General features: G+C 40.4%; 3 protein-coding genes and 1 non-coding gene across 5 annotated transcripts; 1 reads left to right on the forward strand and 3 right to left on the reverse strand.

Annotated features, from left to right (window-relative positions):
- Positions 1-20: 20 nt before the first annotated feature.
- On the reverse strand, positions 21-92 carry trnaq-cug. The gene has a single exon. It is a non-coding gene; the product is annotated as a tRNA-Gln (tRNA).
- A 440-nt stretch (positions 93-532) lies between these two features.
- Positions 533-5144, reverse strand: chadla (chondroadherin-like a). Its single transcript, XM_026353463.1, has 10 exons — positions 4986-5144; positions 4464-4658; positions 4150-4305; positions 3666-3811; positions 3022-3260; positions 2587-2865; positions 1945-2274; positions 1472-1824; positions 972-1138; positions 533-836 (listed from the first exon to the last, which is right to left on the reverse strand). Exons 1-10 carry the CDS (start codon positions 5142-5144, stop codon positions 533-535), a joined length of 2328 nt encoding a protein of 775 aa, XP_026209248.1.
- Positions 5145-6419: 1275 nt separating this feature from the next.
- Positions 6420-14116, reverse strand: rangap1a (RAN GTPase activating protein 1a). Its single transcript, XM_026345851.1, is given in 17 exon segments — positions 6420-7158; positions 7493-7614; positions 7733-7821; positions 8201-8306; positions 8446-8478; positions 8480-8563; positions 8726-8876; positions 9185-9269; positions 9498-9597; positions 9827-9940; positions 10325-10483; positions 10639-10773; positions 10873-11052; positions 11249-11308; positions 11552-11679; positions 11776-11895; positions 14066-14116. Coding segments are annotated over 16 exon segments (1740 nt in total). The 5' UTR covers positions 11888-11895; positions 14066-14116; the 3' UTR covers positions 6420-7076.
- zc3h7ba (zinc finger CCCH-type containing 7Ba) lies at positions 13682-26341 on the forward strand. 2 transcript variants are annotated; one of them, XM_026345669.1, is made up of 23 exons: positions 13682-13950; positions 14224-14291; positions 14435-14471; positions 15453-15650; positions 16854-17012; positions 17644-17724; positions 18060-18119; positions 18256-18310; positions 18410-18582; positions 18844-19459; positions 19914-19975; positions 20064-20157; positions 20282-20440; positions 20941-21140; positions 21382-21482; positions 21595-21776; positions 22253-22338; positions 22791-22978; positions 23747-23849; positions 23947-24055; positions 24203-24339; positions 24454-24623; positions 25626-26341. In XM_026345669.1, the coding sequence occupies exons 2-23, from the start codon at positions 14233-14235 to the stop codon at positions 25804-25806; spliced, it is 3210 nt and encodes a 1069-aa protein (XP_026201454.1). In that variant the 5' UTR covers positions 13682-13950; positions 14224-14232; the 3' UTR covers positions 25807-26341. The 2 variants fall into 2 exon arrangements, with proteins under 2 accessions (XP_026201454.1, XP_026201464.1); XM_026345679.1 differs by having other exon boundaries at positions 13684-13819.
- Positions 26342-26428: the final 87 nt, after the last annotated feature.

Genomic DNA, 26428 nt, shown 5'->3' on the forward strand with positions numbered 1-26428 from the left:
GAGCGCATTAAAAAAAAGTCAGGTTCCACCGAGATTTGAACTCGGATCGCTGGATTCAGAGTCCAGAGTGCTAACCATTACACCATGGAACCACGATGAGCGACCCACAGCTTCTACATTTATATATGAGGTAGAACAAGGACACTGCAGTAGTACCTTCTCAGATTTACATAAAACAACAAATACTCATAAATTACCAGTACATAGCTATGTTTAAATGTATAGACATTTATTTCTTATTTATTATATATAGTACTTTGTTTAAACAGACCCCTTAATTATTGTTAAATAGCACTGTGTGTTGAAGATCTGTCATTTTCATTATCATTTTATGTATATTTTTACCTTATATACTCAAATAATAAAGGGTGCATGTACATTCTACAGAAAGTTGTTATCAGAAGCACTTTAATTTAAAACAAACCATCTACACACTCATCTGTCTGACTGCATTAACACATTTTAACATGAGAGCAGGTTAATTGCATAAAAAAATAACAATAATGTTTTTGCAATTTGTTAAATTCACTTATTATGGTGTCTTCTTGTTTGTCACTTTTGGTGCTGCAGGTTTCCTCTGAAGCTGTTTTTTGGTTGGTTTGGACTTTTTAGCTTTGGGCTTTGCAGGTCTAGCTTTAACTCGTGGGGCTTTTGAGAGATTCGGTTTGGCTTTCTCCCCTTCTGGAGATCTGTGGTCCACAGTGACCCCCTCAGCTGGAGAAGAGCTGCTTTCTGGGCAGGATGTGAAGACATTGACCTCCCTGATGCTCTGACCCCTGAGCTCTGGAGGTTGACCACAGGTAGCGATCACCTCCAAGCTCACGTTCTCCATCCACCTGAAGACCAGAGGCCAAGGAAGACAGAATAATTCGTCAATGAGCATGAGCCACAATCTAAATGTGTTGTTTACTGAAAATAATCTCTTACAGATGCTTTACAATACGTTAAATCCAATGAAACCTTGCACCGACCTGCGAAGGGGCAGCAGAGGACAGTCACACAGCAGGGGGTTGTCCTGCAGGTCGACCACCTCCAGGCTGGTGAGCGGGCTCAGATCAGGAAGCTCCTGCAGCTGGTTTCCCCTCACAGTGAGAGCCCTCAGCCCTGGGCCCAGCCCCGCCAGAGCATCTTTAGACATCTGCAAGGAGGAACAATTTAGGGAGCTATATTTGTATATTATCATCATGTCAGTGATTTGACTGCAAGTCTTGAAGAGTCTTGAGACTCTTGTAACTCTAGACTCTAGTCTCTTTAGGGTTCCTCTTTCTCACTTAACCTAAACTAAAAACTCAACTAAAAACTAAACTAGAGCTGCATCACAATAAAAATATGGTAGATTAAAAACCAAGTTATAAAGTTTATTTGGAGGTTGGGGTGTTGGGAGGAGGAATGCAGGAAAAACAATATGATGACCAAGACAGTAGAGAGATGGAAAACCCTCTCCTGTTTATCTTAAAATGGTCTATGATACCTTCTCCATGCCCATCTGATCCAGGTGAAGCCTCTTTAGACTTTGAGACACCGGCTGAAATGTGTTCGGTCCCACCCAAAGAACTGGGTTGTGAGACAGGTTAAGTTCTTCCAGATTAGAGGTTTGGGAGAGAGCATGAACGGGCACTTCTGTCAGCTGATTTAAATCCAGGTGAAGTATACCTAGGAAAGCTGAGTCCAGAGCCCCCTTGGCAATACTAGTTAAGGTGTTATTAGTCAAGTATAGTTCTCTAAGCTTAGGTGTTGCTGAGGTCAGCAAACCAGCAGGCTCAAGTTTGGAGATGGCATTTCTCTCCAGGTGTAACACAAACAGACTGGGTAAGACTGCCAGAGCTGCAGGAGACACAAAGAGAGGAAGAATATCAGTTTTTCCTGTAACTCTAAATTGTATTGTATTGTAATTGTAAATTGTAATGTTAATCTACACACACCCAGACCTAACTTAGCACTGACCTGATCCTGGGAGCTGTGTAAGCCGGTTGCCCTCTAGGTAAAGGTAGGCGAGTTCAGGTGCTCCAGCAAAGGTTCCAGGGTCCAAGGATGTGAGATCATTGTCAGAAAGATACAAATAAAACAGGTTCTTCATCCCTCGAAAAGCACCAGCTTCAATTTCATGGATTTTGCAGAACTCCAGATGAACTGAAATGACCTGGGCGGCGCCTGGGAAGCTGTTGGCAGGAAGGTAGTGGAAGTGATTTCTGCGAAGGTCAAGCAGCTGTGTCTTCGTTGGGAAGCCTCGTGGGACCTTGGTGTGACCCTGATCCTCACATGTGGCATGCTGGGCTTCAATCTGGGATGGGTCCAAGCAGATTGAGGAATTTATCTTACTGGAATGAATTTATTATAACAGCAGTGTTCGGATATTTTATTTAAAGGAAGGAAGGAATTCAGAAGAATAATGTGTTATAGTTGGATTGAAAAGTTCAACATTTCAGTGGTAGTAAAACATGTTTCTCTGTACCTGACCTGACCTACTCTGTCCTTTTACTAGCTTTATCTTAAAATTTAACTTTTATCATAATGACCTGGTAAGAATCTGCCCAACAGCGAATGTTGTTTCTATCGGCACTGCCTACACACACACAAAAGAAACACTCACATCACAGTTGCAGTTAGCCGGACACTTGACTTTCTGCTTGGGTTTGTCTGTGGGCTTGGCTGTGGGTTGGGAGCTCTCTGTGCTCTCATCGTCCTCCTCCAACTCCTTCAGCGCCTCCCCCCTGCTGCGGCAGCGCAGATCCAGAGGAGCCACCGCCTGCAGCGGCTCGTCTGAGAGGTGAGGAGGTCCAGTACAGGCTCCCAGCAGTTTCACACCACCCACCTTCGCCCACACCCTCAGGGGGCGCATGTAGCAGTTACAGTAGATGGGGTTGCCTTTAAGAAAATAAACCAGACTGTGATGTAATAATCATCCTCCTGATCTGTTTCTTTCTAATATAAAAACATAGTCAGGCCTTCATGTTATGATGTAATGAAAACCTCACAGCTCTGCATGTTTAAATTTGGGTCAGTGGCATATGTCACATGTACCAGTCAAATTGAGGGTGGACAGCTCTTTAGGGCCTGATAGAGGCTCCAGGTAACGAAGCTGATTGTGGCTCAGGTCAAAGTGGGAGAGGAGGGGGGCTCCAGACAAGGCCTTATCTGACAGGTCCTGAAGAGACATGTGGTCGAGGTAGAGGTGTGTAAGCTTTGGCATGGAGACGGACTCTTCTCCGAGGTAGGTCATTGGGTTGTAGCTCATGTCAAGGCGTGAAACCTCCCGGAGTCTTAACAGGGAGAAGAGAGTAAAAACATACGACCTCACTACTGCTGGAGATTTCATTATGTAATATGTAATTTCTTCTGATGCATTTCAAAGTTAGTTTTTACCTTCTTTTACTACTGTAAACTCATCTGGCACTTTATTAAGTAGTCTAAATCAATTGATCAGTTGAAAAAATATGTATCACTCCAAATCAAGGCACATAATTGTTTTATTTACTGGAATTTGTCCTTGTGCCTGGTCTTAATTTCACATCACCAGCTGCATTGGGAATATGTTTAACCATGAGACAATCTGGTTTATTTGCCAATAGTACTTTTTCTCTAGTTTTGCAACTGCTGAGAAGCACTGAGCACCGTTTTCCACCTGAACATCAAAAAAACCCGCATGAGGAGCATAATAATCCAACCTGTTCATGGTCTGAGTGGGGAAGAACTGCAGCTCATTGTGGTCCAGACTGAGACGAGTGAGAGTAAACAGACCGGCGAACGCCTCATGGGCCAAGTTGTTCAGGGAGTTGTGGCTCAGACGAAGCCACTTGATGTTGTTCAGACCCTGGAAGACGAGTAACATCACTGTCGAGTTAATGTATGAGTGGTACAGATATGACATAGAGAAGAACAGCCACAGAGGTATTTCTTTCTACACTGGATACTTTTATTTCCCATCATTTACATTTTCTTGATGATCATTTATTTACATACTTTTACACACTATTTAAATGCAGGTCTTTTAACGTTGTGGTATTAACACTTTACTTCAGTAAATCTGAAAATTTCTGCCATCACTGATGTTTAATCATTTTGTACAGTATGTGTGGGCAGTTTATTTTGCATTTGTATCAGCGTCTGTGTTTGTGGTGATAAAAAGTCTGTAATTACTAATCTGAGTACCTGAAAGGCCATGTTGGGGATGTAAACCAGCTGGTTGTGGGTGAGGGCCAGCATGTTGAGGAAGCCGAGCTGGGTGAAGGCTCCAGGCTGAATCTCTTCTACACGGTTGTGGTCCAGATGCAGCTCTTTCAGAGAGGAAAGCCCATCAAAGGACTCCTATGGTCAGATGTAGCAGAAAAGGAATAAGAAAACAAGAGGATTTTATAATACCTCATATCTCTAAAAAAACAGAACATGTGGGTGGTCCAGTCTTTTTAGGCAAACATGAAGAATATCCACTCAGTCTTTTCAGCGTCGCAGTTTTGTCCTCTGACCTGGTAAAGGATGTCAATTTTGTTGTAGGCCAGGTTTAGGGAGACCACGCGACTCAGAGTCCGGAAAGCACCCTCCTTCACCGTGATGATGTTGCAGCGTTGCAGGTTGAGGTGGGTGAGGTAGGGCGTGAGCACGAATGCCCCTCTAGGCAGCACCTGCAGGTTGTTGTTCCTGAGGTCCAGTTTCACCGTAATCTGTGAGGACAGAGGCAAAAGATAATTAATCTACAGAAAACCAAAACTCAAGTGAAGTAACTGAAGCTGTAACAAATGTGGTGGAGTGAAGTACAATATTTCCCTCTGAACTGTGGTGGAAGTAAAGAACTGTAGTCCATTAAAATACTGTGAAATTGTACTTAGATATTAATTTCCTGATAATTATTGTTTTTATTACTTTTACTTAATTGCTTTTAGTTACTATATTTATATGATGAAGACCTGACAGGTAAATGACCTTATATCAAATTCCCTTTTAAAGCATAATTTATTATACATAAAAAACTTTACATTTGAAGTCCTCACCTCATCTATAGTCAGTGGAACCTCCGTTAGGTTCTTGCCAATGCAGGCGACGGTGAGTTTGGTGCTGTCACAGCTGCACACTCTGGGGCATTTTCCTGCCTCCACGTGTAAACTTAGTGCTAAAATCAGCAGGACTGCAGCAGAGAAGAACTGGTACATCTGTACAAGTAAAACATGAGAGAAAAACATGAATATTCATCTTCAGAGTCCATGAAAATGTGTGGAGAACTGAACAAACAGCAGACAACAGTTGCTAAAACTCTTCAATCTACTACGTGAGTATTTTATACTTCACAAATTGCTTGTATTGAGTTTTTTTACAATAGATTATTTACATCTCAGTATTTTTAATCTGCACTAGAAATATTGCAAGTCTCAATTCATGAAGTGAAAAACTGATTCAAGAAAGAACTAATCTTGAAAACAAAGCACAGACCTTAAAATAAAAATTATAACTTACCGTCAAGCAGAACGTTTAGGAACATTGATTAAAGGCAGATTCTGTGTGATGCTGCTACAGGCTACAGTTATCTGCTGGTGAGTTCATCCAGCACTTACACACCAGGGTCCTATAGACTAAGAGACAAGGCCTTGGTAAATTCTTTTGTGGTGACCCCCGATCCCTGCACCCCTCACTGCAAATTAACACCTTGGCTTTACATTTTCTGTCCAGTTAGAGGCTGAATCACAGGGAGCAGACTGCTGTAATACATTTGGTAATCTACAGTAAAGAGGACATATTATGCTGCAAGAGGATTTAAAAAAAAAACAGAACAAATCGTGGGTCATACATCTAACTAGTCTGTTTATGAATAAATGTTGGCTCAACCATAGGTACTCATGCTGCGTTCACATCAAGTCGTCAGAATGTGAAGGGTTGAAATAGTCTCAAAGAAAAGACATCAGAGCATTGTTGCAGCAGTCTAAGATGGTGGTCGTCTGTTGTGTTGCTGTACTGAAGTAGCCTAATTTAGCTAAATAGTTATGTTTGGCTATATTTCTGATTGCTATAATGAGATTCAAGTGAAAAACACAACAAATCTTGTCAAGTCACTGCATACATTTTAAGTATAGTCATCAGATTTAGGAGTTATAAATGGATTTTACTTATCTTTAACTTTGGAAGCCCTTTTGTAACGGTCAGATGTTTAAAATTACAATTATTATAAGTTGGATGTTGACATGAATGTTTTTCCATGTGGCCAATCATATTAATGGTTTAAACAACATGACTTGAACGCATCGCCAGAACATCGTTGTATGATAAACGGTTACCATAGTAACATTGAATCTGGAACAGGGGTTGTGGCCATGTAGACCATCATTCGAAGGGACAGGCACTAAAACACGAAACTGGTTTATAATCACTGTGATCACTGCCAATCAATGTCAAAGTTCACAATAGCCGTTGTACAATTTTAAGACTGAAATACATCCAAAACTTAAATCAGCTTTATTTTTGCAACACAATCCAAAACCTTTGCACCTGGCGCCTTATTACAGGCAGAAAATACATTTAAATCATTTTATCCCTTCTGATTGTTCTATGGTACTGTACAGTGTTAGGCTGATATTTATCAGCAGACACATATTTATTTATTTATTATTTAATGTTACTGTTATTCAACCATATTTTTGAATGCACTTTATTAAAAAAACAAAACAAAGGTACTGAGTGTAGATATGAAATTAAGAAATGTACAACAGCTGTTGTTCTGGGTCCAGAACAGTCTTTTTTTAGTGCTTTAGTCACGTGCCACCAGGATACAAGGTACATGAACTTGTTGGTGCTGTGGATATGCGAGTACACACTTCAGTTAGTCCAACACATTTTCTTCAAAACCCAAAGTAGTCAAGTCCAGTTCCGAGTCCAGATGTAGAGGGGTGTTACTGTGAAAAACTTGTGAGGAGCAGTGGTGACACATTGAAGTGCTGCTGAGTGGAGTCTGCTCTTCTCAAGTGCTCATGTTTCATTTGCTTCGAATTCTGAGTTTATGTGTTGGTTTCCAAAGATCCATCAGTGATCAGTCCAAGTTCAGTCTGTGTGTATGTGGGTGTGTGGGTGTGTGTGTGTGTGTGTCTCCACATTCCTCAGCTCTCAGACTGGACTCTCTGCAGTGTTGACTGGAGTCTGTTTTTGGCATTTTCACATGACTCCAGGGCCTTGTTGTTTCTGTGAATTGTAAACACATCACCAAATTATCGTTGGGCGATTCCTGTTCACAAGGTGCAAGATTTGATCATTAGCATAATAAACAACCTTTAAACCAACATGTAAGGCTGCCTGTGCCACTTTATTTGAGGGACCATCTTTCTAATAAGTTAACTTAATTTGACTATAGTTAAAAAGTTAATAAACCCATTTCACCACTGTGAACACCACTGTTTGTGTGTGCCCTGGGTGTCGAAACATCTGTGTATGCGTTTAATTTCTGAAGATGGAATGGCAATCAGTGTTTTGTACCATTGAGCTGCCTCCTGATTGGATCATTTTGTCATGTCCTTACCGGGACATGAAAGCTTCCAACACAGCCATGTTCTCTTTGGGGAAGTAGTCCTGTCGAACGACATACTCCAAAGCCTGGAGGTGGCCGGGAACCACTAGCACGGGCTTCACCTTGTCCTCACTCTGAACAGCCCGAGGACGGGACAGAATGGAAACAAAGAGAAACCGTATAGTGGCAGTGAATAAACAAACATTTCTGTAGCTTAGCGAACTCCTCTGAGTATGTGCAGATGAAACGCACCTTGATCAGTCCAAGCAGCACTAATAAAGATGATACAAAGCTGTAGCCTTGGAAGGTAGGATTTGAAAAGGCTTTCTTCAGAAGGGTGTCTGTGAGGAGAAAAAAATATTTTATTAGAGCATTTCTCAGCTTATGTACATGAAAAATTCGTATGCACCAGTGTGAATGACTCACTGGGACGCATTTTAACAGTACTTAAAGAGAGCAGGGAGTGAGGTCAGCAGATCTGAAAATCTTGTGCTGCAGCATCTCTCCTCTGTCTGTGTCTCTATGACAGAGGGTAAAACTCAGCTCCTCCATACATTATTATTATTATTATGATTATTATTTTATTTTATTTTTTTATTATTATTCTCTGTTTATGACACAGATTTAGTACTGCCCCGACTAAATAACTACATGACACCGGAAGGCCTAACACTTAAGCAGTTAAGCAGCTTAACATTGACTAAAGTGAAAGTGTCGTACCAATGCTGTCCAACACTGCATTTTTAACGTCATTGTTCTCCTCTTTGTAAACAGATGCAATCTTTAGGAAGGCTTCAGCTGTTTTTGTAGCATCTGACACATCCACCTAGATGCAGAAAAAGGAAACACACAAGATTAATTTTACTGCAACTTAGAAGCGGAACTGTCTGAATCTGTTCTTCAACACATCTCGTAAATTATGTGAAATTATGTGTGTGGGCCTGTAGAATCCTCCCTGTGTTTACCTGCTGTTCAATCAGAAACGCTCTCTTGGGGCCCCAGTTTAATAAGTTTGTCTGGGGACGGAAAGCTGAGGAAGGAGGACACGTCTGGTGGTCGTGGCGCTGATGCAGGGGTGGAAACCTGTGAGAGGAAGGAAAGAGAAAATACAATCAACTAAACACAACAGCAACGGTGTGGCTGTTGGACAATACTTTGTGTCACCTATTCAGTAAGATGTGCTGCTGAATGATAATTTATTATTAACACTGGATCACTCTCATATAACTTAGACATTTAAATCACCTTGTTGTCATTGCTTTCCTCTTCTTCCTCCTCCTCCTCTTCTTCTTCCTCTACTTCCTCCTCATCCACTTCCTCTTCATCGTCATCATCCTCTTCCTCATCTTCATCTTCATCCTCGTCGTCATCATCTTCTGGCTCACCCTCATCGTCACTGAGGCAAATTAAAAACACAGCACGTAATGAGAATTTTGTCCTGGGGTGAGAATTCAGCATCTTGGTCGATTTATATTCAACAAAAGCTTTTAAGAAGTCGTGGTTTTGTCAACAGCAGACAACTGTGTAACTTAGTTAGCAATAAAACTTGTCACAATGTCATCCAGAAACATCATAGTTGATGGAAACTCCTGTCTGATCTCATCAATCAACCTGTCCATTAGCAGTGCAAATAACAAAAAATAAAAATACACCCTGAAAGTGAAAGTATACCATTTCCCAGTAAACACATTGTGGCATGATTACCTGAGTGAGCCTAAAAGATCGGCCATGTTCATGGATTCCATGGCATCTTTCAGAGCTTTGCAGCCATCATCTCCTAGAGAGTTACCTAAAAACCAAAAGATATAATATTATACAGTGCAGTCAGGGGAAACAAATGAAACAACACAAAAAAAGACTGAAACGTCTCTAAATTATGTGCTATAAAAGGAGAAAAACAAACTCGAGGCATATGAGATTTAAGTCATCTACTCCTTTAAAATCATTGAAAGACTTTAAAGGAGATATTTACACTTTTTTTTTTAAACAACAAAAAGTTTGTTTTGCTAGTTTATACCATTTAAGTCCAGTTTCTGCAGCTGGTCTTTGCCCTTTACTGCCCTTGCCACAGCCAGAGCAGCTTCCTCTGTAATCTCTCCGAATGATAGATTGAGTTCCTGTTAAATGTAACAAAAGATTTACTCTGAAGGGGAGAAAAATGTCAAACAAAAAGTCTGAAATAAAAACGTAATAAAAAAATAATTTTGAATACAAATTAGCGTTACATACAGGAACACTAAAAAGTCTTAATGTTCAAACTACCGGTTGAATCTTTATCTTAGAATAAAGTCCGGCCAAAATATCCTTACTGACCTGGGCCAGTAGTCAAGTGTACCATTTACTCACCTTGAGAATCGGGAGTCCTTCTGATATGATTTCTGCAATAGCATGGGCCCCTGCTGGCCGTACCAGACAGTCTCCAAAGTTTATCACCTGGATGCTGCGGAGGTGTTTCAGGGCCTTTAAAGGACAAACATTACAGACATTGCCAAGAAGTAAAAGTAGGACTGCTGTTTATTAGTGCACAAATTTCCTCTGATTAACTTAAGAGTCCATATCCAACTCCAACATGGATATATAAAAAGTTTAAATTTTCTATTAAAGCTCCATGAATCATTATTTCACATAAACAACAGCTCAAATTTCCACACACAAACTAAAAGGAAAATTATCACTAACACTGTAGCATTGTCTGGCAGAGTGTTTTTTCCTCTTTAGTGTTTTACCACACAAATTGTTCTACTCACAGGAGGCCTAAAAAATATATAATTTCAACAACTTGTCACCGTCTGCACTGTAACTACGCGCTGACAGTTGTGTTTCTAATCTCTCATGCCTGCTTACCTGTGCCATAGCGATAGCCCCCTTCTCAGTAAACGTGTTGTCGTTGAGGTTGAGGATGCGAAGTCTGGTGTTGTGCTGCATGGCTGTGGCCAGGGCTGTCACACCAGGATGATTGATGCCGTTCTGGGGCATGTGAACCTCCTCTAGGCTGCCCATCAACTGGAAACAAATTTCTAACTGTTACATTCACTCTGCCTACACGGAAAATATCTGCAGTTTGTCTACAATGACAGTAGTAATAAATATAAAATGCACACATAGAAACCATTTAAAATGAATTACACAAAGTGCTGCAAGATCCCATATCACTGTACCTGGAAGGCTTGAGCAAGGGCAGTGGCTCCATCGTTCTCCAGTCGGTTCCTTCCTGCGACAAACACCTTCAGGCCGAGTGGGGTACCCTCCGCACTGGAGTTTTTATGGCACTCAGTCAATGAGGCAGCTAAGATCTGATGGGTTCATAAACAGAGATTCATTCAATGGAATCTAGGTAGAGTTTTTATAAATGTGGTTTTCTCCATCTTTATTCCTGAAGGTCATTAACTTACCTTCCCTCCGCCGATGCCCATGCCACAGTTGTTGAGTCGCAGCTCCTGTAATGTGTAGCAGGCGCTGCTCTTGAGCAACTTCTCAATGCCTTTCACACCATCGGGTCCAAACGCATTGTCACTGAGGTCTAAAACTGTCAGCCTGGCACCTGCCAGCATCAGAGCGTCACCAAGTGAATTCTGCAACACAAGGAGAAAAAAAAAGCTAAAGTAAATATCAGGAAATATGAAGCAATGCACCAAAACAACCTGTAGTTCAGGTTGTAGGTGTGTAATACCACAGTATATAATAAGTGCAGAATATGTCAAATAGTTCTGACTGAAAGCTTAAACGTGTCTTGATATGGTAAATACTACATCAGAACAACTGCATTACCAGGGCAGGTGGAATCTCTGAGCGTAGGCGGCCTGTGAACATGTCACTCCAATAACAGCGCTGCATGAGAGAAATTAAAAGACAAACACTGTTGATGTCAGCCAAGAGATAATCCTGAAAAGCACATTATAATATGTTTTGAGTGTGTTCTGACATTTAACATGCGATTTTATTTATTAAAGAAAAATACCTAACATTTGGTAGTTACAGTGTCATAAAGGTAACCAACTTATTATTTATTCAGGTAACTGAATAAATTCAAACTGATACTGATCAAAGAGGTCCAAAGAAAGCACTCCAGACCTTGAACTCGTTCTTTGTTTCCAGGGCCTTGGCGATTGCTTGTGCTGCCTCCACACCTACAGTGTTTCCCTCCAACCTCAGAGCCTGTAAACCCTCAAAGTCCTGGATCTCCTTCACCATGTCCTCCACTGGAGAGAGGGGAAACAGAAAAAAGGGACAATCACCAAAACCTTTGTGTTTTCTTTTGCAACAAGTTTCCTGGCACAGGGACACCTGACACTCACCTGATTGGGCATCATCCAGCTTTCTTCCCTGGCCTTTGTAGCTCAGCTCTCCATCCTCTACTCCAGTCTTGGCCAGAGAGTCGGCCAACTGTGCAACAATGTCTGTCGCCATCAGGACACCTGAGGGACAAACATGTAAACATTTACTTTTTATTCTAATTTGTAATAATTCAGCGGCTACATTACAGCGCAAAAAGAGGAAGAAGAGCCTATAGTAAAGGGTGTTTCAATTCCAGGGAGTGCAATTCACAAAGCTAGTTATAGTTTTACAGGTTAAGTTAAGTCTGTCAGTTAGGGGCCATCACTAGTATCCTTAGGTTTGTGTAAAGGTCTAGGAACTTTAAGTGTCTTTTAGAAGAACTACATATTGTAAGATTAATACGGTCCCTTGTGCCAGTGTTGTCCAGTGACATATCTGATTTCTTTTGCCCCCAGGGAGCACTTATAGCGATTAAGAATAAACACACTGACCAATGAATAGAGGTGACTCTGAACAGTTATAGACCATTCTGGCTTTAGGGTACCTATTCTGGAAAGCTCTGTCCTCCTTTGTCCAGCTAGGACCATGTTTTGTCTGTGAAAACCCAACCTAAAACTGCAGTTATACCATAGTATACTGTACATCAGATTGAATTTATGAAGTTGAACATGTCAGACAACATTATACAGAAGTTAAAGATTAAATCTAACGTGAGGTTAGAGACAAATCCTGCATCTCCTGTGTATTGTCTACACTGAACTAGCTAAAGCTAGTACTAGTAATACTGTTACAGTATTTAGTGGAAATCAGTCACTAATTCAGTAATGCTATTCAAATCTACATATTATGCTCCTTCAACACCGGTACACAACAATTTGATTTAATTACTTTAACGTATTAATGACTTTAGGATTAACAGTTCCTGAAAGTTGTTTTGGGTCCGATTAGCATTAACAGTTAGCCAGGTGCTGCTAACGTTATGCTAACACACCTACAACCTCTGTAACGGTTCGATGTTACTGAAATGATCATAACCTTTATTATTAACATTATACACGTTTACCTGAAACAAACCAAACCTAGTCCGGTGGCTATAAGATGATAAACTGTTTATCTCTGTCAGCTAGCTAGCACAGGTTAACGTGAGTGAGAGCGTGCTGGTAAAGCTCTTCGGCCTGTGCACTCGGTCGTAAACCGGTAACTAACGCTACCTACACTGCTGTTAATGTGACCTAAAGTTTGGATTCGCGGATGAGAATTTGGAGAAACTGTCATCCGTGACCTTCTCCGAACATAAATACATTAATATCCCATTTACCTCAACACGGACGTGCTGATTTAACCCAGTTACACACTCCCGCTCGCTCCAGACGTTCAAACCCCAACGCAGCACGTTACCACTTCACGGACACGGCGCCAGGAGACAAGGGACTTGTAGTTCTATTAGACTACAACGGTGCGTTCACGTACTGTTACATCGATATTAGCGTGACTTTTCACAGAGATTGACTCTATAAAGCACATTTTCTTCGTAGTGCTAGTGTCCCAGAGGTGGTAAAGTGCATGGTAAACGGGTAATATTATCACCATGATGGTAAATATCACATTAATTAACATAAATAAAAAAAAAAAAGAAATGAGATTATGTGTATAATAATTACTTTTTACATGCCAGCTCATTAACACCAGCCAATTACAACAATACCGTCAAAAATATTTGTCTTATTTAACTAAACTTATTTGATTCTGGATTAATTGCATTGACAGCTATACTTTATGTTAGTGTCTTTCGCCTAGTTGTGTTTATTTATCTATTTTATGTTGTTATTTAGTGTCAAAAAAAGTTCAAATTGTGCATGAGTTGCACAAGAAGACGTTGTGGGTGGGATCTGAATGCAGGAAGTGACGCCTGTCAGACCGCACTCAGGGCAGCAGAGTTTCTATTTCGTCAAATGGCTGAGAAGCCTAGTGTGGAAATTTGCATTTGGCCCATGGATGGACGAGGGCTGCGAGGAATCGAAAGTTAAGCTGGGGACTGTGTGGGAAGTCACATTTGAAGCCTTGGTGGGTTTTCTTTCTCTTTGCTTCTTAATTCTCCCAGCTGCTAAAAGTTTTCCGTCTTTTCCCGACTTCGGATCCAGCATGACAGCTTTATAATCTGTCCCTCGGTTCAATGAACTTCCTCACTTCATCAGGTAGGTGTGTCTGAAGTTGTCCCAGTTTATTCCATGACACCCAAACAGGATTTATGCAGGGTTGAAGAGCTCCATGTTGGAGGTTTGTGCAGAAAATAAATGAACATGTATTTACCTTCAGAGCGTCTCACAGGATGGCTGTTTCTGTTTGTTGTTTTCTACTTATGAAGGAAGTGGGCGTGCATCAGCTGCATTCCGAGGACTCTATTAACATAACACAACTCAAACATCATAACCAATAATCCACCTGTGATCTGTTTGTCTTTCTCCTAGTGAACAAACATGGATCCCGACAGACAGAAACGCAAGGAGGAGATAAGCAAAGCTCTGACATTTATACAGTGAGATAATTATTATTATTATTTTTTTAATCTGAAGGCACTCTGTCAGAAACTGAAACCTGGCCTGACCCTGAATGACTCATATTCTTGATAACTGAGCTGTGTCACTGCTTTTCTAAGCACATGTACTTCTTGTGTTCTAGGTCTTCACTGGCTTATCCAGAACCTGAGGAATATCAGGTACCAGCTGTCTGTGTTGTGTCTGTTTCTTCTGCACTCTTGGTTTCATACATGTTCGAAGTAGCGTGTCTATACAGCATCATGCTTCCAAGTCTGTCTCGGTGTGAACCTCTGTTTGAAAGAGTCTCTGTAAACACATTGAAATATATAAAACAGCAACTGTAGGGTGGATGTGCTGTGAAGGTTTAGGGTCTTGAGGCCTTATTCTGCTCACATGTGGGTTGCTGTCCCACCTAGACCGGTCGTTATGTGTACAATAACTCTTTTTAAACTGCTTTAGGAGAGATGACAGGACCACATTGGAAGTGGCTCATAAGTCATAGACCCCCTCCTCTGTTAAGTGATGGTTGCTCCAGCTTGATGTAGCTGCACTTTTCTTTCAAACCAGATGTTTTCTCTGGCTAAAATGTGGACATGGCTTTTGTCAGAGGGGCGTCTCTTGTCCTTCAGGTGCAGGTGTACTGCTGAACTGGCTCTCCTGTGTCGTGCCCTTGTTTAATGGTTTAGTTTCACCTCTGGACAAGTTGGTGCAATCATCACTGCACTTAACTGCATTTCAGACTTTGCTCTGTTTATGTCTGTGTGGTTTCTCTCCACTAGTCAGAACTGAAGAAGCATTTAGTGTGAAATGTCTGCAAACCCTGTATTTTATTTTTCCACTACAAAGCTAGTAGCATGCCTTCAGGTTTCAGCTGTGGTCTGTGTTTAGTGATTATCAGTATCTGTTAGCATGCAAACATGCTAAACTGACATCTGGAACAAGTTCAATAATATACCCACTTAACGATTGCATGTTACATATTGGCATGCTGATAATTGCATTTAGCTCAAAACATGGATGCACCTAGATACAGCCTCACAGAGCTACTAGCATGACTAGAGTCAAAACTTTGCTCTGTGTTGTGTTGTGACTACATCAATCCAAGGTTTCGCGATTACACCACCAAAATCTTATTCCCCTCTTTCTCTTCCTCATTTCAGGATTTCCTGACCCAGTTAGTATCCAACCTGCTGGATGAGGGTAACGCCTTGTTCAGAGATAAGGAGTGGGAGCCGGCTGCAAGAGAGTTCAGTGAAGGCCTGAATGTCTCGGGCTATGCTGCAGGAGAGGACATCCAGATCCCAGAGGTTTTAGTGGAAAGCCTTTATGTCAACCGGGCTGCTGCCTACCACAGTTTGGTGAGATATGTGGTCCTGTGCGCTTCTGAGGTGTCAGTCCACAAGTAACAGGTTGTTTCAACGAGGGTCAGTGCAGCACATACATAGATACCTGTAGACAGGTGTTTGTGAAATCACTGTAACCAGGGCTAATGAGGCTTGTCACAAACACTTCTACACACCCAAACCTGATCTAAGCATGAGTCACCTGTGGATCCCGATTAATTAGTAATTTGGAAACATATTTTAGCGTCATTACAGAGAGTCAGGGTTGCCAGATAATTTATCTTAGGGTAGAGAAACACAAAGCGTACATAAAAGAGCTGTGTGGTTTCTCATATCAGTCCTAGGGTACGTGCACACTGTAAGTGTGTGGTCTTCCTGTCACTTCTAAACATGAATGTTAACCATCAACACAAAAAGCTCAGCTCTGACTAAACTAAATCTGAACTGAGCATCAAGGCCTGTGTAAACAAAACCTCTGTAACTTTGATGATTGTCTGACTGTTTTTTTGGAGCCTCTACTAGGGAGTAGCCAAAGTATACTTAGATATTCCTAGAAACAAATATCCTATTTAGTGCCTTGTAATAGGAAAATACAGAGAAAAATATTTGACCAGCAACAGTCAGCTGCTGTTTCTGAGAAATAAGTGACAATAATTCTGGATACATTGAGGGGAAAATAGTCTTTAAATGTTTTATTTTTAAATAATAAACTTGAGTAAAAGCCAAAATTACTAATTTGCGTTGAGTTTTACCGCCAACAACACACACACGCTCTGTGTTTAGTCAAATAAGGAAAAACAGTGAACAGTTGTCTGTGAATCAAATAATAAATTATTTATATCTTCAGCTCATGCTAATAAAATAAAACAGAAACTGTATTGTAAGACATAGTGCTATGTGTATTCCTACAGCTAATAACATACCACATAGTGAAATTTATGTTTTTCAGCAAAGGAGGCTTTTACGTCTTACACCTGATTTATGAAGCTACTTCTAAAAGCAGTACAGATCTGAATGTGACACTAAATCATTGAGATGTGTTTATCAGCAGCATCAGGCCACTGAGCTTAAACCTGCATACCACCGACCTGCACCCTGTTGGAAGTGTTGTCATTTAAGCTTTTGTTTGGACATTAAAGTCAAGTAGATAATTTGAAGTTTCTGTTTTGAATGTACATTATTTGTGCATTAGTTTAACTTTGCTTTTCTTTACCCCAGGGGGAATATGAGCAGGGTGTGAGAGACTGCAACAGAGCTTTGGAACTGTGTAAGGAGAGCCACAGGGCCCTGTACAGGAAGGCACTTTGTTTGAAGGAGCTTGGGAAGTACAAGGAAGCCTACAACTGCACCACGGACTGTATGCTCATTTCTCGACTGGTAAAAGAAGCACAGAATCAGTAGATTTAAAGCAAATGTTTCTAAGAGGAGGCTGTCAGAAGAGGCTAAATGTTAGTTTATGAAAGTAACGCTGCTTCCTGGAGTAGACAGGGTGTAGGGAAGGTAATGGAGGGAAATGTCTCATCTTTTCCGTCAGCTGGTGGCGTCTGGGTCTTAAAGTAAAATGCCTCATGTTGAGTTTTTTGTACTCGAGTGCATTGAGCCTGTGCTGTACACCCACAAGGTGTAAGTGCAGCTTTTTTCTTTAAAAAAGCAAACCAAACAAATCGATTCTGTCATGGCCTTGCAAAGCATTCAGTGCAAAGCCCATTTTGCTTTTAGCCACAATAACAGCATGGCTCTGCATAGAAATGTATGTTGTCAGCTGTTGGATGGGTTTTGTGCACACATTCTTGTCCTCCACTAATATGTTAGCACTGTTATTGTGAGCGTTTAGCTTGAGTTATCTCAGTTATTATCTCTAAAATTACTACAGTAAAGTGATCGTAAATAAACGGCAGATAAACAGTTTCAACATGGTACAGAAGTAGGACACGTTGCTTAATAAATGTCACAGAATCGTACCTTGTGCGCTGAAGTAATTTGTTCTTTTTCTTTTAACTCGTCACAGGACAAACAGGTGAATGAGCTGGCACAGGAGCTGGCCATTCACCTGGGACTAAAAAATCGGAAACCCTATGTTGCTGCAAAGGTTCGTCAAATTATTATTTCGACTTTACTCAATTAGAACATGAAGTGAAAGTATTCAAGTTGGGTCATGGTGAGATAGGATGAGTCCAGTAGAACAGTGATATAATACTGTGATCAGAAACAGAAACATAACCTCATATATAAAGATATGAGGATTTGAGGAGTTTGGTTTATTTGGGCAATAAAAAACACCTGATTAAATGGGCAATAGGCCAGTAGCATCCAGAGGTAGTAAGAGAAGTGTTGTATGTTGTATGGTTAAGAAACATCTCAGAGAATTTGCAGTAATCTGAATAATAAGTGGTTAAAAATAATGTTTGACTTTGTCTCTTCCAGGATGAGGTGCTTATCAGGAGAGGTCTTACAAATGGAAACTTAACTTCTGAATCCACTGAGGTAAGTTCCACATCTGCTGCCACACATTAAAATAATACTACTACAACACCTTGCTCGCTTCTACTCATTTTTCTAGATATTGATTTTATTTGTGCCTGGTTAATATTCTAAATGTTTTTTTCCTTCTCACATCCAGGGGTCTGGTGCTCCGTTAGGAAATGGGGTGAATCCTCTCAGTAACCTTGTACCCGGTACGATAGCGGGATCATGCTGCATTAACAGTACAACAACATGTACAGTGGCTCCACTGTCTTCATTTGATCTAAAAAAATTTCTTTCTGCTTCTTCAGTTATTTTTCCCAGCACGCCTCAGTCCACCGTTACTTCTACACTTTCCAGCTCCCACCAACCTGCCGTCTCCTCAGTTGCTGACAGAGTGGACACCTTGGACGACTCTGAGCTGATGGGAGACGACTTGGACAGCCTGCTCGACTGCTTCCCTGCCGAGCAAGAGCCAGTAGAGGTTAAAATCTGCAGTTGTGTTGTTCATTCTTGTAGAGTTATTGTAGTTGTAGAGGATTAAACTAAACTGATGGGTTTTTGCTAAGATAGATAAGATGTTCAGACCAGTAGAATATGAATTAATACCCAAATAAATGATGCTGATTGATATTACTAAGCTACTCTGAGCCAACATCCATCAAAACCTTCATATCTAAACTTATATTATGTATTGTGGCACTCTTCATCATCTTCACTCAGTTCTCTTTCTCCATGTTTCCAGACCCAAATCCCGGCAGCCTTCTTGGTCCCTAGCAGCACGTCTACACACACAGTTTCCTCTGTCCTGCCTGCTCCAACACCACAGCTACCCCCTGCCTTCTTCAACTCATCTGTGAGCCAGCTCAACTGTTTGGACTCTTTTTCGGGTGGCACCTCAAAACTGGATTCTCTGGACCTCTTGATCTCTCAGGGTCTCAATGCCTTAGACAACTTCTCTACTGGAATTAGGGGCGAAGCACGTGCTCCAGATTTGGGTCTGACCTCCACAGCGATGGATACCCTGGATGGCCTTGATTCTCTGGATGACTTCTTAGATACAACTCCAAGTGCTGCTGCTGCTGCTGCTGCTAAAAAAGTGAATGAATCCAAAACAGAATTGGAGACAGGGGAAAAGTCCCTTGATGATTTGCTAGATGAGCTGGATCCTGTGGAGATGGTCTCTAATGCAGGTGGTCTTGGTGGTGATGCCCTTAAAATTGGTGTGACAGCTCTGGACCAGCTTGACTCCCTTGATGCCCTGGACTCGTTTCCCTCTGTGAAGTGTGTTGGAGCAGCTTTGTCAGCAGTTTCTATCGGGAGAACAGGTCTAGGCTCGCTCTCTGACTTCAGTTCAGCTGGTGATTGTGATTTATTTGATATTTTTTGTATTATAGGAAAGCAGAAGACGTCATACCAGCTAAAACAGATGTTAAAATTAACTAGATGGGTTTCACAGCAGTGGTTCTCACGTTTTTTGCTTTGTGACCTTGTGAGACCTCTTGTAAAGGAAACATGAGTGTCACGGGTTTGTAGAGGCTCTAATAAGTAAGTGTGTCCTCGTCTTTGGCAACAATTACAAAACATTTACAAAACTAAGATAATTTCCTCCATGCCAGCAAACTTTCCCTTTCCCTGTTTGATCTTACAATTTTATGTTCCTTCTACAATTTTCCCTTTTCCCCTGATATATTTTATTTATTGGTACTATAGGAAAAAGTTGAAATAATTTTTAATATACTTTAGAAAACTGTTTGACACATTACTTGTATGTGGTTGATGGTGTGTAATTTGTTTTCTGGCATTGCTCCACAGCTTTCCCAGGTTCATACAGTGCTGCAGCTCCAGTAATACGATCTGCAAAGAATAATTACAAAGTAAGACTTATCTGTATTGTGTTACCTGATCTTTTTTCTGTTTTTTGTTAACATTGACTGAAATCTAATTCTTATTGTGGCAACAAAGGAGAAAAATAACCAAGCACCGCTCGCAGCCTCGAACGCCTTGTCCTCCACCCATGAGTTCCTGCAGGCCTGCTCTGCCTGTTTCCCTCGCGAAGGTACATTCACATCCCATCCCGACTCAGACTGACTGGGATGTAGGGATGTAGCTGATGATAGTTTTACTATCTAGGTAGATTAATGTCCTTTATTATGTCCTGATGTGTAATATTTGTTTTTCAGGTCAAGGAATATATACATACGTTCACAAGCCAGATCTGCCGCACACCTGTAAACGAGACATTCTGTTATGTAGACGAAAAGATGTTTATTCAGAGTGGACCAGGGTGCGACCAATGCCTGTCAATATGTCCTTCAAGGGGCCGTTTGTACTCTGCAGGGGTAAGGATATGAAAGTTCAACTATTTCATCTAAATCCTAAGATAGAAACAGTGTATTTAATAATGAAAAGTGCTAAAAAACAAAACACTACTCCTGTCCTATCTTATCTTAAAAACTAATAATATAAAAATGAAAATGAATAGAATAGGCTGTGTTGATGTCTGACTTGACCGTGAGGCAGAAATGCTTGTGGATGTTTTATGTTGTTGGACAAGAGAATTAATTTTACAGATGTCTGTGATGTGAAGAGGAGTTCATGTCTTCGGATATCGCACTTAATGTCAAGGTTGCACATTTCTCTTTGTATCTTATAGCCTGACTAGACTGTGGGTCTGTTCTCGAGGGAAATGATAATTAATAATCTGATGACAGGCTGCAGAAGAGGGAGCGTCCAGCTCTGTGTGCTTATTTGTTCACTTTTTTACATTTAAGTGTAGTTTAAACAACTCACTATTGAAACGTGCAGTTAAAGTGGAAAATAATGTTTCTCTCATGTCCAGAGCTGCTGAAGTCTGGGGATTTAGGCCTGTGTAAGTACGGAGAAAAATGTACATTTGCCTACAACCAGTTGGAGATAGATGTTTGGACAGAAGAGAGGAAGGGGACACTCAACCGGAACCTGCTGTTTGAATCAGACCCTGTAAACAGCATCATTCACCTTTTACAGGAACACAAGGGCGCGTTCGTGTTTCTCTGTCAGGTTAGTTTATACAATTTATATTATTATTTTACAAAATTGGAATAATAAAATACTACATTTCTACTTCATTCATTTCTGTCTCTTGATTAGTTAATATACTGATATTTATTGATATCTGTGCTTATGTTTCTGTTTTGTCTTGTTTTGTTCCTTTCTGCTCTGTTATTTTTATTTTTTTTATTTATTATTTATTATTTTTTATTTCTCCTGTCTTCGTATTTGTGTCCTTCTGCCTCTCTAGGAGTGCTTTGATAATAAACCTACAATCATCAGTAAGCGCTGCAGAGATGATCCCACCATCTGCAATAACTTGGATGCTTGCCACACATTTGATGCTAATAAGTGAGTGTATGTGCAACATGTGTGTCTGTGCCTTATCTTGTCCTCTCCTTGCTCATTTCACTACCTCTTTAACTCCTGTGCCTCTCTCTCGATCTTAAACACACTTTGTTAGGTGCTTGGTGTTTGTGGTGAGTGCCCACAATGTGACCTACAAAAAGGTTCGTCCACTCAGCGTCATGTGCCAGTTGGATTTGTGCCGCCAAGAAATCCGGTATGGCTGCCAGAGAGGGGACAACTGCCACTTCGCCCACTCCTGCATAGAGCTGAAAACCTGGAGGGTGCAGCAACACACAGGTCCAGTGCATCAGACACATGTAGTGGGAACAGTAGAATTTCATTAGTTGAATTAAAAATGTATGGGATGGCAAAATTTACTTGAGAATTTCCAAGTTATGATACTTTCATTCTGCTTTTTACTGCACAGTTACTGACATACTTTTCTATGTACATACTTTCTGTATATTTTATAATACTTTTATACTTTTACTTGAATTCAGGAGCTTTACTTGTAACGGAGTATCTCTACACTGTGGTATGAAAACTTTTACCTTTAAGTTAATAAAAGGTTTACATGTAAACACATTTGCTTTACATTTCTACTTTATGAGTACTAACAGTTGCCTTCAGTTCTACTCAGTGTTTTATCTGTTTTATAGTCAGCCACATAAGTGCTTTAATTAAGGCATTAGACGTATTGCACTCTACAGCAGCATGTGGTCTCTCTCTAACAATGAACTTTATTTCTGTGTGTGTGTGTTTGTTATTTACAGGTATCAGCCATGAGGAGATTGTGAAAGTATCCACAAAGTATTATGAAAACCAGGGACAAAATTCAAGCAAACAGAAAGGGAATAAAGTAAGAATAATATTATTATACGACTTCTGTATTTTTACTTTTTTTTTATTACAGCTATGTAATTTTGTATAACAATGTCTCACTGGCGTCTTTAATGTCTTGAATGGCTGAATTATTCACTGTTTTTCTGGTGTTATGACTATCATAAATTGTTAGTTGTAAGTATTAATTATGTACTGGATCTAATGCTGACTGACCACTTTATTAGGTACACCTGTAAAACTGAATGAAATAAAGCCCATAATGTTTCAGAGTCATAGGTAAAGGTAGTATTGTACTGGAAAATAAATTCAGAAAAATTAAATTCTCAGCTAAGACTAAAATAAAAATCAAGTTTTATGTAAAGAAAACAAAGTTTTTATTAAAAACTTGAAACTGCCTCAGAGGGAGAGTAATCATGAAAAGTGAAATATGAAAAAGTAAGGTGACTGTTATCATTTAATTTTAAACAGTTGTCTTCTGGAGGTGGTGGGAACAAACCAAAAGGTGGAGATGTGTTTGGAGGAGGAGGACGAGCACGAGCAACTGGGAAGAGTCTGAACATGAAGATGAAGTTTGCTTGTGCTCAGTGCTGGCGGGATGGTCTGATTAGTGAACCAGACAAAGCCCTGAAGTACTGCACTGCCAAGGCCAGACACGCGTGAGTGAAAACAATATGTTTTCATAGTTCGTATACAAGCCTGGAAATTAGTAACTAGTATCTTCAATTACATAAGTTGTGCATAAAAGCTGGCAAAAGGATGTTTTTTATGTAATTCGAATAGAAATGGAAGAGATGACTGGAACATGCAAACAGTATGATCTGTCTGTTCTGCAGTGATGTTAAGTATTATACCACAGCAATCTCAAGACTACTGTTATATTTCAGCATCAGCTTTCCAGTGAAGTCTCACTGTTCAGATAACCAAATGGCAAGACACTAACTTTACTTCAACTTGGCAAGGGACCTTGAAATTCTGCCCCCAGGCTATGAAGCCATATTCAGAGTTGACCTGAGTCACATAATGGCTAGCCTTTGTTGAAGAACAATGCCCCTGAAAGCATTTGTTTGATCATTCTTTGTGGAAAATGTGGAGCATGCTCCTTGAGATTCTCAGACAAATAGCTTGACAAACTACGTCTCCCATGAAAACAGAACTAAAGGTGCAGCAGAACAGGTACTTAGGTCAAAACATGGCTTTATCCACATCTGTAAACTCACTGCTCTCTGATAAAATAATTATTTCAATGTTCCTGCTGTAAGCTCTGCTGTCTAATAACATCTGCAGCGTTGGATTGTTTTTAATAAACCTACCGTATTTGCTCAGTAAAGCTCAGTAAAGTATGTCACATAGCTCTTCTAACCACAAACAGAAATAAAACGTCAAACTTGAATGTTTGTGTCCTCTTTTTGTGTCATGATCTTCAGGTGGACTAAAGACAGAAGGGTTCTTCTTGTCAAGTCTTTGGAGAGAAGTAAATGGGTTCAGGTTCGACCACTGCCACAGACCAAAAACCCTCTGCAGTATGATGTAGGTCCTCTGATATGATGCACTTCAGTGCTGACTATGGCGCCACTTTAATGTTTGTTTAATCTGTGTTTAACATTACTAAGTTCTTGCCTTGCAGATATGCACCCAAATGTTAGACAAAAAGAAATGTAACTACCATGGAAACTGCACCTTTGCTCACAGCCAGGAGGAGAAGGAGATGTGGATGTATATGAAGAATAATGAATGTACGTTATTATAACTGTATGTAAAATATGGAGTGTGGAAATTTTACCTTGCAGTGCTCTTAGTCTTATTTGGTCTCATTAATCAGAAGACACCTATAGTCTCTGGATATTTTCACAAAGGTGACAGGTTTGTCTTTGTGCCTGTAGTGTTTGATATGCAGCAGATGTATAACCTCTGGCTGGCTTCATTGAACCACACACGCCAAGCAGATGAAGCCGTACTCAGCCAACCTGCCCCAGAAGACAAATACATTGCCATGCCCACTGACTATGCTGAACTAATGGTGGGTTGATGTTTGCTATTTAGTTTAAATCAACAACAGCTGCACTGACACCAAATTATAATGTTTGTTTAATGTGCATGTTGTATTTTGTTTATTTATTTTTTTGTCTTTCAGAGTGACTTTTACTGCCGTCTGTGTGGTAAGCACAGTAATAGTGAGCGACAGTGGCAGCAGCACATCTCGTCAGAGAAACACAAAGACAGAGTGTTTAGCTGTGAAGGAGAGGAAGAGGCTCTGATGTGGAGCTACCGCTTTCCTGGCAAATGCTTCGAACTCTGTCCCAAGTAAGACCTTTTCTTGGATCAGTTTTTGGACTTGAAAAGTAATGAACTCTGAAAATTCCATGCCAGACTGCTTCAATCACGAGGCCGGATAGAGAAACCTTGATCTCGAAACTTAGAGTGACTCAACACTTCTGGATAATCAGTTAATTTTGCTGAGCTCCAGTGGTTTAACATCTCCTCTTGCTGCAGTGATGTACACGTGTACTCCAGGATTCATTATTACAGTGTGACATCGCTGTTGTTTGTGGTTGGAGGTGAAACTTAAACCCAGGGAGAGTGAGGAAACTCTTCTTTAAGTACTATTCTTTAACTAAAAACACTCTGGTTTGGCTGCTACACATTTGGGTCTATTGTCATTTCTAAACATATGCACAATAATGAGACAAAACGTCATTCCTTTAGGACCACAGTGCTACGTAGAACAAAAAGGATGGATTGTATTCATTTGATATTATTGTAAAAGTCATTCATTCAATCCCTGATGTTTTTGTTCCACCCTGTGCACACTGGTTGTTTGTTCATGCATCAAGCAGAAAAATGAGTTTGTCCAGCTGAAGGCCAAATGTTAGAAGCTGGTTTTAGATAAAACTGGGTTTTTTACTACAGGGACTGCTGAGAACTTAGGAAGGGAGTGAAGCAATGAGAGATTAGACTGTGGGCAAGTATTTCCTTTATGTGTCGTCCTTTGGAAAAAAAAAACGTAAAGTGAGTGAATCATAGATCAAGAGAGAGTCAAGGACGGTTAAAGGATACAACTTGTGTAGGAAAGTGTGAGCATTCCCAGGGAAGAGTATTGAAAATGATATACACATGAGAATTCACTTGAGATCAATTGTGTGTTGTGTCTTCCCTGTTAAGCAGCAAGTAATCAGTACTGCAGCATCTGAATCCTCTTATTCAAGACAAACACTGTGACTTCACATAGTTAACACTAAACATATTGTACCATGCACACTTTGTCACATTCAAACTACAAATGTAAAATGAGTTAATTATTGGCAGGTTGGATGGTGGCTGCCCTGATGGTGTGAGCTGTGACTACGCCCACAGTGTGGAGGAGCTGCAGGAGTGGAAAGAGAGACGGGATTTCCTGCAACATAAGTTGGCCAAAGCTAGAGAAGACATGCTCGTCATGCCTGATGAGTCTGACTTTGGGAAGTACAACTTTCTACTTCAGGACTGAGAACTCGTTTTTCCACTTTCTGATCTGCCAATTTAGCACATCAGGAGTTTTCCAATCACAACCAAAGTCAGCCGGTGTCCAGTTTACCAAAACATCAGGTGAAATCTGAAGCATGTGCATTTTTTTTTCTCATAATGCCAAATATCATCTACTTTAAATTAATGGATATTATCATTTATTCATACTGTGAATGGATAAATTTGTATTGATCATATCTGTTGAGCTAAAACATCAGTACAAACTCTGGCTCGTGTTGGTGCTGCTACTGAAAAGCACAGCAGACACAAACAGAATCCACACATATAACTATACATGCAGATGGGGGCTAATCTATATGGTGTCCACACAAACCCTTAAGTTGTTCTTTTCCCATCTCTTTGTGTCCAGTGTGAACGAGTATTATAAAGACTGCCTTCATTCTACAGCTCACCAAGAGAGATGTTCAAAGTTTTAACTTTGCTTTCAGATACTCATGACTCACATGACTTCAATGTTCAACACAAATAAAACAAAAAAAAATATTGTTCAGTTCTGATTTGATGGCTTTGATTAGATTTTTTTATCTGAACCAAATTATTATTGTCCTTCTGCCTCTCTACCAGACAGAGATTGTTTACAGGTG

This window comes from Anabas testudineus, chromosome 8 (genome assembly GCF_900324465.2).
Source record: "Anabas testudineus chromosome 8, fAnaTes1.2, whole genome shotgun sequence".
NCBI classification, from domain to species: Eukaryota; Metazoa; Chordata; class Actinopteri; order Anabantiformes; family Anabantidae; genus Anabas; species Anabas testudineus.

Excerpts from the sequence above, each read along its gene's own strand:
- chadla (XM_026353463.1), bottom strand. The coding sequence starts at position 5,144 with ATGTACCAGTTCTTCTCTGCTGCAGTCCTGCTGATTTTAGCACTAAGT. Across the intron at positions 3,812-4,149 it reads TCCCCAACATGGCCTTTCAG|GGTCTGAACAACATCAAGTG; the intron begins GTACTCAGATTA and ends CTCGTCTTCCAG. Across the intron at positions 2,275-2,586 it reads TAACTGCAACTGTGATGTGA|CCCAGCATGCCACATGTGAG; the intron begins GTGTTTCTTTTG and ends CCCAGATTGAAG.
- zc3h7ba (XM_026345669.1), top strand. The coding sequence starts at position 14,233 with ATGGATCCCGACAGACAGAAACGCAAGGAGGAGATAAGCAAAGCTCTG. Across the intron at positions 18,311-18,409 it reads TCTCAGTAACCTTGTACCCG|TTATTTTTCCCAGCACGCCT; the intron begins GTACGATAGCGG and ends CTGCTTCTTCAG. Across the intron at positions 24,624-25,625 it reads TGCTTCGAACTCTGTCCCAA|GTTGGATGGTGGCTGCCCTG; the intron begins GTAAGACCTTTT and ends AATTATTGGCAG.